Source organism: Haliotis asinina, chromosome 12, assembly GCF_037392515.1.
Source record: "Haliotis asinina isolate JCU_RB_2024 chromosome 12, JCU_Hal_asi_v2, whole genome shotgun sequence".
Taxonomy (NCBI): domain Eukaryota; kingdom Metazoa; phylum Mollusca; class Gastropoda; order Lepetellida; family Haliotidae; genus Haliotis; species Haliotis asinina.
The window spans coordinates 18,652,914-18,666,443 of record NC_090291.1 but is presented as its reverse complement, the minus strand read 5'-3'; the positions used below and the strand labels follow the sequence as shown (position 1 = coordinate 18,666,443).

Genomic DNA, 13,530 nt, shown 5'->3' with positions numbered 1-13,530 from the left:
AAAACGTTCTCAATGCTTCAATCCGTGCTGAAGTCCCCTGAGTGACTGATTACCTAGAATGACTACCTAGCTAATACACCAATCTGGGATGTGTGAGCAGTACCTGAGGTATGGTAAATATTGCACATGGATGCAATGTGTGAAGCCAATTTCTGGTGTATTATTCTCAACACCGAAATTTAAATGCATGCACACACACACACACACACACACACACACACACACACACACACACACACACATACATGACCCCATGAAGATTCGGAAAAGTGACTGTGACGGTTTACTGGAACGTATAGATTTTTACTGGTTACGAGCCAGCAGGCCAGTGGCTATATTGCACACTGACTACACCACAGTGCCTCCATATCAAACTCAAACGTGTCTTTGTTAGAAACTTCACTTTCATTTTATTACAAAATGTACAAACACAGTCACACAATAAATAAATAGATAAATATATAGCCCCACATATTCTGTACCGTAGACCCGTTTCACAAGCACCTGGAGTAATCAGTATATTCTAATTTTAAGATATTCTGGTGGGAAAATATTGTGTCCCCCAAAATACTACAAAAGTTATGTTTTCTGGAAGTTCTTGCACAGAAAAATACAAATGCTTTGTTTGAAGTGCTTGTGCTCTTCTTAAAATTACATTAATGACATCATGCCATTGTCTGATTACTGATCGGTCCATTACTTTTCAGTAATGGAGCGATGCGTACAAGTTTCAAATTAAAGACTATATTTTGATATTTAACTTTGAAAAAAAGTATTCCCAATACTTTGAATGTCATCTAAGTAGGGTAACATCCTCGCAACTTACCATTCATTAAATATAATTTGCCTCGGCTTCATTGTTTTCAAGGAATGGGGAGTTACCCGGACATTGCCTTTGCGTCTTCCTTCAGCACAAAATTGTGCTTTGAAATTGTGTTCTTTTCAAAAATGGAAATCCCAGACCCTTAGAATGTTTTATGGTCGGTAATGGTTAACACCGTATTATCAAACATTTACTGTTTAAGACGGATGATGGAGACAGGTAGATCTTTTTAAAAAGCTGGAATATTAGCGTTTCTCCTTTCACCTATTCTCTACGGTCTTTACGGACATTAAAGTATTGGAACTGAAGGAAGTCCACTAATTCATTAAGAGCTTTGTCACTAACCGGAAACTTCCAAAAACTGCTTCCAGCGAAAAGAACAAAACCATGGAAGGCCGAGGGATAATGGCGGAATTTGACCTTGACCCCGCTTTCGAGAAGACGATGTCCATACATGATAGCTTCATCCCGCAGAACATCGTAATGGCACGAAATGAAATAAGCGTTAGGAATCCCCTTTGTGTTTCTGATCATCATGGGGGAAAATCGAACGTCAGTAACAAATTTGTCCAGTTTGTACGCCGTTCCAAATTTTGTACGTACGTGTGGCAATGTGTGGCGTTCCGAGACGTTCATATGGGCTGGGATTCGCTTCTTGCTGTCGAAGAAGTCTTTATACACTTCATGTAGGTGTTTTGACGCGTGGACGTTGTTCAACATGTCGTCAATGAAGCCCGGTTCCTGGTCCAGATTCGCATAGTTGAGCCAATGAGTTATCTCCCTTCGTGGATTGGTTACTCCAGGAAGAACGTCATTCATGTCTTGATATGAGGGTGTCCCAAGGTTTAAGATCTGGAGCGCCGGGCTTATCAATAATTGCATGGCAATCTTCTCTTTCATTTCTATGGCAACGGAGGCGGCTAGGTTCCCGCCGGAGCCATCTCCAGCAACAATGATGAGGTCTGACCTGTAGTTGAGTTTCTTGGCGTTGTCGACGACGTGTTTGGTAACGGCAAGACAGTCGTCGTAGGCGGCAGGGAACGCTGCTTGAGGGGCAGTGCGATAGCTGGGAATATAATGTCATAGTAGGTCTACACATCTTTCATTATACATATTACTCAAAGAAAATATTTTACAATCAGTGGGCAGTGTGGTTCAAGCGTTCGTTCGTCACGTGAGTTGCCTGGTTCGACTTCTCAAACAGTTACATGAAACTCATGTGTCACACGCCATGATACCGCTTAACTATTGCTTAAAGCAGCGTAAAACCATATTCATTCACCGACTCGCGAGACAAACAAAGCGGAACAATAAACAATGATATTTAGGCACAATCACTAAATTGGCGCTATTTTCCGTCGATCTTGTCACATTATACGACACTGGTCTGACAACAGCTCACTCTAGCTCGTATGAGTGAGTTAAACTATTTAGAATTACAAAATGAGTTGCCTTATAATTTGGAACGTTGCCTACTAGATTGAATACCAATGTCTAGAGTATGTCCAGATAAGATGACATATCAAAAAGTCAACTGACATAATATAGATTAAGGATGTTCTATGCATTTGGACTGTCAGAGTTGAATGTACGAACAATACAGACTAGTGGCCCACATCATGGTTAAAGTTCACTTTGTAGGAGTTATAGGGATACACTACTGAGGCAACTTACTCGACAGCTACGATGACGAACTGTGTCTTGCTGGCTAGAGTCCTCAGCGGGACATTGTAGGAACCTACAAATAATAAACCATGAAACACAAAAGGACCAGAAGGAAAATCCGATTTTCACAAATTTCTTACCTTACATTTACAAAACATCAGTTAAAGTCTGAGATGATTTTTATCGCCTCGAAAATCCGTAAATCTAGTTTCAAGAGTCATCATACTGTACCGTCAGCACAACCCCGCGTACCATCCACCCCCAAATGTCCCCAGGGTTTATTCCTCAACTCTGTCTAAACCCTAAACTCGAGGAATCCCAACGAGGTGGAATATTCAGAATGAGAGGGAAAGGACTTGCTTGCTTTTACATTACAGACAGAACTGGATAAAGGGCAAACACAACATGATTCATGATCAGAGTGGGTGACACAGACCACTTCAGCTGATAGAGCTGGTATCCAGATATATAGGTTAAACTTGCAGAACGAAAGGGGGTGCACCTCCCTGAACCCACCCCCACCCCACCACACACACCACCACCCACCCCTCCTCCCTGTCCCTCTGGATTCGTTTCTGGTATCCTGAAGATAAAATATGTGTTTTGTGACATAAGACTTTGAGGTTTTTTGAAGCAATTTCACAGAGAATACTTTGTCTCTGGTTCTTTCTCTACCTACCTGCAGAAAACCACGTCCAGCCGCCGCCGTGGAAGTACACCATGACGGGGCGGGGAGAGGTCAAGGACGCTAGCTCACCAGGGGTGAAGGTTATCACAGGGACGTTGCCATACACGGCGTTTGCCACCTGTAAGGAATAGACAGCGTAATGACGAGACTTCACCCGTAGTTTTGCTCTTGCTTGTAGACTAACGCTTAGTCTCTCTATATATAAACACAGAAAGAAATATTTCCTTTTACATGAAAATGGCAACCGATGTGACTCTGAGGAAGTCAAGACAGACTTGCTTCATTTAAGCTTTTTTCACAGCATACAGGGCTGGACGGGGAAAATGCGGTTCAGGAACTGTATGAGGCAAGGTCTTGTCTGGAGCCCTGGTGAGTTTTGATGTTTTAACTGTATGTAAAACAATAACGCGATACTCTGAATCACAACGTCGGTCGGACATTGGCAATTTGTAACTCAATACACCCCTTTACTCATAATAGGTACATTCCCATTTGGGTTAGTTGAAATTCATGGTGAGGTATATAAGGAAACAGTTTCCTGTCTGTCAGTGACACTTTGTTTGCCACGTCTCAATTGCATTTCATTTCAATAACAGAAAATGTGTCCAAGAGAAATGAAAAAATCTTTTAGTGCAGCTTTGTGATAGTGGACCTTCTTTGAGAGGCAAATTGATGGATCAATACAGAAGGATGACAATATATGGTTGAACATATATTATATTGAGTTTATTTTAAAGGTTGCATACAACGTAAAACACAACGTTGCAGATTCTGATACCGTTCGGTATGCACTTACCGAAACAAATCATCAAAAATGCCAATTCGAGCTATAAAGTTGGAAAAAAACGCGACGAAAAGAATCCCGCGAAATCGGAGTTCAAACGATTCACTAATTTTGCCCTAGCCCTAGGGGAAAAAAGCAGTTTCAACAGCTATGCTGCGCTCTCAACGCATGGGCAGTGAATAGGTTCGCAGAGCTTGAAATAGTATGCCTGCCCGGAGTATGAGGTCGTGATCTGAACTCTTTATATTGGTTGTGTACAAAAAACAAGCAAACAATCTACTCGTTACACAGAAAAAACATGGTGACTGTAATAAGCAGTCTCTGTCACAGAGACGACTCCATGTCTGGTGTATTGACACCTATATGTCTGCCGGCCTGTCTGTTAATGACTTCAGGCTTATAAGCCAAAGACAAAGAGCCGGCTAAGCGTATTGGCAAGTGACCAATGACCAATGACCAATGAAAAGGTTTCGTTACACCTGAGTGCACATCCACCGGCTCTGACTGGGTTCGGTATCACGGCTGCTTCGTTTCGAGGGAGACAAACCCAAGTACAAAATATTGCACTTTTGATTTGCCATTATACGCTTACAATTTTGTCAATCAGCAATGCAAATATCATGAATAAGTGATAACTGTGTTTCAATTATGTTTATGTTTTGGTTGCATGTGACCTGTAAAATCGTTATCAAGAGATGAACCTCATTCACTATCCTTATTCTGTCCATCACTTGTTTCGATACTGTAATAAAGAGGTTGTTCATCCTTATATTGTCATCCTTCAATAGTGGGCCTCGTTTGCAAAAACATTACATGGTTTCAATACTTTCACCTTCCAGTAATAACTATTTCTTTGCTATGGTTGACATGAATCAAGCATTGAAGCCAGTTCCTTTGTCAAGTATTTTGTTAATGGCGACGTATCGATACACTTGAGTTTGTTAGACATATTGTTTTGTTATGAATAGAGCTCCCTCCTATTTTAAAGAAGGAATGTGTAAGTGGAACACCAAGGCGATAATAGCAACATGGCCGATCGTCATTTCTTGGATGAAGTAATTTGTACATGGCGACGTAACGACACTTTTGCGTTTGTTAGGTACATTGTTTTGTCATGAATAAAGACCACCACGTATTTTAATCAAGGAATGTTTAAGCTTAACGCCAAAGTGGTAACAGCAAACATGGCCGCCATTTCACGGATGAAGTCATTTGTACACGGTTGTTGCACTCTTTAAAAAACACTTTATCTTAAATGGTAAAATGGAGGTACTATGTGTGAGTGAGTGAGTAAGTGAGGTTAGTTTAACGACAGACGAAGATGCTCTGACCTTGATATTGTCCGCTGCCTTCCTCCAGAAGGTGGGATTCAGAACCAGCGAGAACCCAATGTCAACAAGTGACTTCACGGGTTTGGTAGCAGGATTGAAGCCGATGGCCTTGGAACTTGTTTCCTGTCGGTGTTTATGAAAGCAAATTGATAAGTCATGACAATATCTGATTAAGGGAATTATCTTTCCAATCAAAATGGAGAAACACAAACGTGTCTACAATAAACCTTTCATGTACTCGAGATCTTTCTGCCAGAAAATGTTTTGGGTGTTCAGTCACGTATGAACAACAGTTAACTAAAAATCGTACAGACCATAATCAGGACAAACAACTAATACCTACTTGATTTGTGAGTCAAGACATGATAAGTTCATTTTGTGATTGTGTTGGTCAATGTCTGTTAACTCACGAATATCTGCTTATAACGGATGAAGGAAGACTACAAAGGTGTACCTTCATCAGATGAAAGGTTCACTACTAACCGTGGTTTTGCTAGACTGTGTGGAGTTTGAAATTGTAAGGGATTCACTTTATAAAAGGGTAAATCTGAAATATGTGTGGTTTGACATCCCTTGAAAACAAAACAGCTATAAATATGTTCAGTCTAAGTAAACGTATCTTCAGTACTTTCCGTTACACTCCGCTATTGAGTCTCAGTGGTGGAGTGTAACGAAATACACTGAAAATACGTTTACTTAGGCTGCAAATATGTTTGTATTCAGATGACCTACTTGTTGATACAAAAATATGTAGCTGCTTTATCGCTGAATAATGCCTATGCGACGATAAAATGTAACACGTCCATTCCAGTAGAAGTACGAACGTACCAGTATATTTGCTATCCGGCCCAGCTCATCTATCCATCGGAGTTGACTAGGGTTTTCCACATCGTCAGGTAGGGGTCGCTCTAATACTTGGTATATTCGGTATGCTACAACCGCCGCAAGCACTGTGAGGATTGCGGAGAATAATAGCCTCATTCTGTGATACTGTAAACATATTAATATAAAGTCAGTTAGAAATAACTATTTATTAATCTTGAAAGTGAAATAAGATACCATTACAATGAGCATCAAGTCTGCTATTCAGGTTTATCTTAGCTTGAAACACTGTTCTTCAAAACTACCTTTTTCTATAATATTTACCAATAACAGCGCAAAGAGCAGACGACTACAGAATTTGTTAGGTGATGTGCCAATGCATCCTGCTCTTCACTAACAGTATGTCTCATTAACATCATTTGAATCCGTTTCATACAATCCCAGATTGCTGAGGCATTCTCGTAATAAAACGTCTTTCATCCCGTTCTTCCTGCAGTGCATAACCAGGTTCGTTGAGAGTGGTCTGTTGACGGATATCCACCGATATCCCAGATATTTCCTAATTTTGGAGTGCCGCAAGGATTTGTCCTCGGGCCTATTTTATTCACTTAATACATATCTGTCTTTGGAAACCTAATCTCTGCCGTGAATGTGTGTCATCTCAGATACGCTGATAATACTAAGTTGATGGACGCATTTTTTCCAAAGCATTCACAGTGCTTTTGATCAGATGAAGATTTCTCAAGCAAGATTCAGTGTTGGAGGGATCTTAACATACTGAAACTCAACACTGACAAACCGGAAGCCATGTTAGTGGGGACTCGTAAGAGCAGCGAGACAGCAGATATATCAACAATACTTTTTGGAGACTCTCACGTCCAGGTACCAGGCTGTCTCAAGAACCTGGGAGTCCTTCTCGACGTGATCTTTCGATGGCTCCTGTGATCTTTCATGTTCACATGCCGTTTTCATCTGAGAAATAGTGGCAGGACTCAGCCACAGTGAACCCACACCACGCCGCTATTGACAAGCCGATTGCTTCTGGCACTACAAAGATAAACCTCGACTCAACCAAAAACATATCCTCTGTCTAGTTCATCCACAGGAGGGGTGCAGGGGTCACGTTGAAGCGCCCATAAAATAACACCAGAGGGCGGTCACACTCCACACACGTCTCAGTTTTCGTTGTAGAATTGTAATCCGATATACACAAATTTTAGGACGTATGTCCAGCGGAAGAGTCCATTCTCTTTCGACAGGGGACTGCGCTGGGTCGTGACTTGTTGTACGTGATTTCGTCAATGCCATGAACGGACGCACTGTTTACATTACTGATTTGATAATAAAGGATTAACGGTCGCGGCATACTCAGATATTTGTCATTGAAGTCCATGTGTGAGTGATTAGGGGAAATATGCCTGAGTTGAAATAATGTTCACAGTGCGGAGCCTTGGTGAGCCAATGAACATCATTTTAACGAGGGAATATTTATCGTAAACACTCGTAACGAGTTGCTTATTCTATGTATTTATTTTTATAATTACCCATAAAGTAATTTAAAAAGAAGAATAACGAAATAAAAAACCCCGGAGACAGGACTTGTGACCTCAAACAGCTGATACGTATTCATGTGCGTATTAAACATTACGTCTCCGACGGTAACAACATAACTGGACAATAATACCTCGTAAAACGGCTTTAAAATACAACAAAAATATCTTTTTATGGAATAATTTATAAACATTTGTTGATATGATAAAAATGTTAATATCACTGAAACTTAATAACAGCAAAAACGTTATTTGATGAAGCCAGTCAGTCGGAACATAGGTCATTCACGACTGACGTGTGTCTAATGACGGGTGGCGGTGGATTGTTGAAACACACTTCGACAAAAACCTGTCTGTTAAATCTAAAAGACAACCATCCAACGAGTACATATCGAAAACGTTTTCTGTGAAGAAACTCAGAACTGTGGAAGGCGTGTCACAGTCACGTCCCAGATGACTACAGCAGTTCCAAGAAGGATAACTCTAGCAGGAATCCGAGTCAATCGGAAGAATACGCCTTTCTGGTGCAGATGGTAGGCTGACAGAAGTGTCATTTGAGACTTTGAAGTGGAATACACCACGATGCATTGCACCGGGGAATAGTGTATACGTAATACATTGTTCAGAACGAAGGTTTACGGCATGCGACAAAGACTGTGAGGTTCGATGGCATCGACCCCGACTCACATGTCATACTTTCAGGTAACACCTTTAGTCGAGATTGTGTTGCTTCTATCTTTCCCAATTCAGTTTTAACAGCAAAGGGTTTGCAAAAGTTCAGTGACAGTAAAATTATGATCACTTCTCCTATTTGGTCAGCGACAGTTTGAACTTGGTCACTGACCTTGATCGGGGTTAGTCTTATGGCGGCCATGCTTGTTTACACACAATGCAAACGATTGTTGTGTTTTTTCAAGGTTATTTATTTTAAAAAGACAACTATTTATAACTCGATTTTATTGCAAAATACTAATGTCTAATAGAATTAGAGTATTCACATTATTTAACCTTCATGTTTTCTTTTTTAAAATCTCGGATTGTGTGAGTACAGCACAATGCTAAAATTTGTCAATGAACTTGGATCATGGAAAGTAGTTCAGTGAACCAAAAATATTTCTTCTCTGCTAAGCTGACCAATCAACGTTCAGAATCACTGATAAGGACATGTGCGAATATCACATAAATAATCACAAGTGTATCCTAGCCCGTATGGGTAATAACCCGTGAAGGTCCCGGGGTAGAATAGGCCTTCAGCAACCCATGCTTGCCATAAAAGGCGACTCAGCTTGTCGTAAGAGGCGATAACGGGATCGGGTGGTCAGGCTCGCTGACTTGGATGGCACATGTCATCGGTTCCCAATTGCACAGATCGATGATCATGTTGCTGATCACTGGATTGTCTGGTCCAGACTCGATTATTTACAGATCGTCGCCATATAGTATTCCCAGAAATTATTGAGAATCATGTTGCGTCATGTAACTCATTACGTTTATTAACTTCTGGCGTTTTACTTACATAAACATGTTAAAACATCATCCTTTTACAGTCTCAGTCTTGTTTTAGTACTTTGTTAGACCTCCTCGCTCAGCAATGCATGTCTGAATACGCCTAGGCACACTACCCATCAAAGTTTGTAGGTAATCGTGTGACAGGGTATCCCAATATTGGACCACCTCGGCCTTCATATCTTCAATATTTCTCAGTCCCTTTTGGTTTATTCTGTCCTTCATGACTCCCCACACATTCTCAATTGGGTTTAGGTCTGGGCTGTAACTGGGCCAGTCTAAAACTTGAACATTTTCGCCCGACAACCACTGTTTTGTGTAGCGCAGTGTGGTTTGGGTCATTATCATGCTGGAAAATCCAATCATCTTCATACAATGTTTGTGCTGTCGGAAGAAGGTGACCATTTAGAATGTCAATGTATCTTTCTTTTGTCAAGTTTCCCGTGAAAACACACAATGGCGTCACTCCGCGAGCCGATATGCCACCCCACATGTGAAACTTCGGGCTATGTTTTGGTCGCTGGTAGATAGGTTTGACAGTATCTTTGGTCCAAATTTTCACACAATTAGGGAAAAGCCAAACAGAACTTTCATCCGAAAAGAAAACATTATCCCAACCTTGATTTTCATGAGCCCGACACCAGTTTAAACGTTTTTCCTTTTGTGCATCTTTCATCAACGGCGAGGGAGTTCCACGTTTTTTCACCCAATTAAGTCTCTGTAATTCCTGCCTCACTGTTTCATTGCATACCTGAGGACTTCCTCTGCTAATCATTTCATTTCTGATGTTCTCAACACTTTTCAATTTGCCCCTACTCACAATCTGCCCAAGTCTTCGGCGATCCACAACACTGAATTTCCTAGGCCGACCTGCCCCTGCTTTGTGCTCTATCCCGGTTCCTGTTTGAATATTCTTCAAAGTTCTGTATACTGTAGACAGAGGAATACCATGTCTACAAGCTAACACTTTAGCATCAGCCTCACCCCTTTCAAAATCATCTAAAATGAGCTTTCTTTTCTCTCTTGCTGTAAATTCTGCCCTGTCAACACAGGAAGCCGTCTGCTCAGACAAGGGAGATAACTCTTGACGTAATGAGCTGCCTTCTAAGCCTTCAAGAGTTGTCTCCCTTATTTAGTATGCTTAGTGCATAGTGAAAGCCCTTTTTCCAACCTTAGCATCATTAGAAAAAAAACAAAGATTTTCCCAGTAATTTCTGGGAACACTGTATAGCTGGAATATTGCTGAGTGCGGCGTAAAACTAAACTCACACACTCACTCACTCCGTATGGGAAATAGTCTCTGGTAATAAGTCAGTCCACCATTTAGGAAAACATTCGACGACCTTCCCTTGATCTGTATATTCGATTTGATCATATTAGGAAATATCATTAGATTTTTCTATCTTCATTCTGTTCGACGCAAACTTAAAAGAGATCTGTTATAATTTATATTAGGCATGGTGTATTGTCGTACTTTCTCCTTGTTTTATCATGTCGCAACCAGTAGTATTTCGCTACGAGAGGGTGTTCATTTGTAGCCGAGACTCAATGCAATACAGGTTTGTGTCTGTAATATCATCACAGGACGGTGGAGTAGCCTAGTGGTTAAAGCGTTCGTTCGTCACGCCGTAGGTCCGGGTTTTATTCCCACATAGTAAGAACGGCGTAAAACCATACTGTTCCACAAGAAATGTACGGTAAATAAAATCATCGAGTCTCGTGGACAGTGTGGGTATAAATCTATATACTTCCCATCAAAAGTCACACTCGATACGCCCAGGGTATACGTTCTATACTATAGCTACAGTGGTGAGTTATCGGAACGTATAGCCTGGAGATATCGAGGATTTACACTCACTATTGTGAACATAGCCACTTACTTTTGAAAATTGTTCTAAACTAAATCTTGCAAAACATTCCATACTGTTTAAAGCTTCTGTGTAAACATGAAATGAAATGTTTATTGTTTTGGGTTCAACAAATCAGTGAAAACAAAACGTTACTTCAGAACGCAGCTTTAGCACTTGCTTTTCAGCAATTTGATGCATGATTCTCGAGCAATTCATTTGCATAAGGTTTGCTGTTTGTTCCCCCAAGTTAGTTGAGAAATCAATCATTCTTGTAACCATATATATACATCATAAATTATCACACATTTTATGACACACATTTTATTTTTATCCCACAAACAGATATCAGCAAATGCACTTGTAGCCCATGAACCCTTTACTGACAACGTAAATAGTATCTTCATCCAAGTTTTTATAGATTTTGAAATGATAACTAATGATCTGATTCACCGCTGAAATTTTTGCGGGATTTTCGTTGAACAATAATCCCCACTGTCACATCCAGATTCAGAATAATTGTTCGTGGTTGGAAATGCTTTAGGGGTAACACTATCTAGTCTAAAACAATTTGTAACATTTGCATCTCCTATATGTATGATCAAACGATTTTACGAAATAATGTCACACTATTCGCTTATAAGTGCTTCAGCAATGCATGATATATTTTAAACGTGGTCTCATCCAATTTAAATATCAATAATGCTGTCCTGTAAACACATATTTTTCTTACGCCAAATGAGCACATATGAATGTCAAAGAATATCGCCAAATGAAGAGAAGATACTCACCTTAACGTGCAAAATCCTGAATAATGTCCCAGTAATATGCCCCTGTGTTTTAACCCATGTGAGACAATGCAGGGATGTATCACAACCCTCTTGTGCTATTGTACTGTTATCTTACAAGCATATCAAAGGTTGACTCATATCTCGTCGTCCCTGCACCGACGTGCTGATTGTAGTCATTTTAAACTTACTCACTTTAAACACAAACGTAGAACGGATTGTTTAACCATTAATGATATTGCTGAACTATAATATCATATATCAGTGAGCTTGTCTGTATGCTTGTCTTTCTTCAATTTATCCGGTATTTAATGGTACGTAATTTCTTTAAAATACACAGCACGGTTTGTGCAACCATTGATAATATTGCCACACTAAGATATCTATTATCAGTAGTCCATTTCACTATAAGGTTGCCTGCATTCTTGTAGCCGTTCAGCTATTCGACATTTTTTATTTTATGACTTTTCATTATTTTTATACACAAAGTTAACACGGTTTGTGTCACCACTGATAAAAGTGCTACACCGAAATATTATTTATAAGAAAGGTTGCTTGGGTTCTTGCTTTCGACATTTGATACATTATTTGATTATTTTTATTATTTTAAAACACAGCGTTACCACAGTTTGTGTACCCTCTGATCAATACCTACACTGAAATATCACTGACCAGGAAAGGTGTCTGAAATGCTTGTCTTCCTAAAAATACTTGACAGTCTAGTCGTTGTATTTAGAAATTAAACGCATTTATACCGTTAAAAATACATGTGTCAGCTATATTCGGACACTTGACATAATTTCTATAGACGTACACGCTAAGTTGGTGTAGCATAAATAATTTTCATGAATGTAATTTTTGTAAAATCCAAGCCAAATTTTGTGCATTTGTGAAGAATCGTCTTACCTACAATCACATAATTACTGTTTAATTTTCCGTAGCTTATTGCTCGGATGGTAACAAGTTGAATGTGTGCACAGTACCGAGAACGCCTTTAACATGGAAGCTCATGGGACTGTGCACTGTGGAACCATACGCCAGTTGGTAAATGTGAAGTCATTAGTTACACAGGTGTGGTAGCCTTGTTACCAAAATGTCTTGAGGCCGTACGTGTTGTGAGGTAGCCTAGTGGTTAAACCGCTGCTCGCGACGCTGGAGACCCAGGTTCTATTCCAATATTCCAATATGAATCCATTTCGTGATATTGCCATATCCGACCCGGGCCTTCTGCGTGGTCTCTTACATGTAAATAGTACAGAATCGTACCAAGTCTTCGGCGTGACGAGCGAACGCTTGAACCACTTGGCTACCCATCGTCACTCCTGTCATATTTTCACACGTGAATATATCTCCCTGTGTCCGGAAAGTGAATAACGTCGGTTAATATCAACATGATCTATAACAGGATTTGGCAAACGTATGGAAGTCTTCAGATAAATGCTGCTCAGATGTTTCTATAAACAATTATATCCTGGTTCATGACTTACGTGTAAAACCTCGACATAAGAAATACAAACATTCTATATCCTGGTGGCCTGTATGTGTGATGTATGTGAGTGAGTGAGTTTAGTTTTACGCCGCATTTAGCAATATTCCAGCAATGGCACAGAGGGGGACTCCAGAAATGGGCTTCACACATTGTACCCATGTGAGGAAAAGCCCGGAAATTGACGGCCCAACGCGTTAGCCTCGACCCTACCCGACCGTGCCGTGTGAATTGACAAAA

The 13,530-nt window shown here is 40.3% G+C and overlaps 1 protein-coding gene across 1 annotated transcript; it reads right to left on the bottom strand.

The window, feature by feature from the left end:
- Nucleotides 1–386: 386 nt before the first annotated feature.
- LOC137258318 (arylacetamide deacetylase-like) lies at nucleotides 387–11,918 on the bottom strand. Its single transcript, XM_067795952.1, has 6 exons — nucleotides 11,808–11,918; nucleotides 6,120–6,281; nucleotides 5,292–5,414; nucleotides 3,168–3,294; nucleotides 2,498–2,561; nucleotides 387–1,889 (listed from the first exon to the last, which is right to left on the bottom strand). Exons 2-6 carry the CDS (start codon nucleotides 6,270–6,272, stop codon nucleotides 1,088–1,090), a joined length of 1,269 nt encoding a protein of 422 aa, XP_067652053.1. The 5' UTR covers nucleotides 6,273–6,281; nucleotides 11,808–11,918; the 3' UTR covers nucleotides 387–1,087.
- Between the last annotated feature and the right edge of the window lie 1,612 nt (nucleotides 11,919–13,530).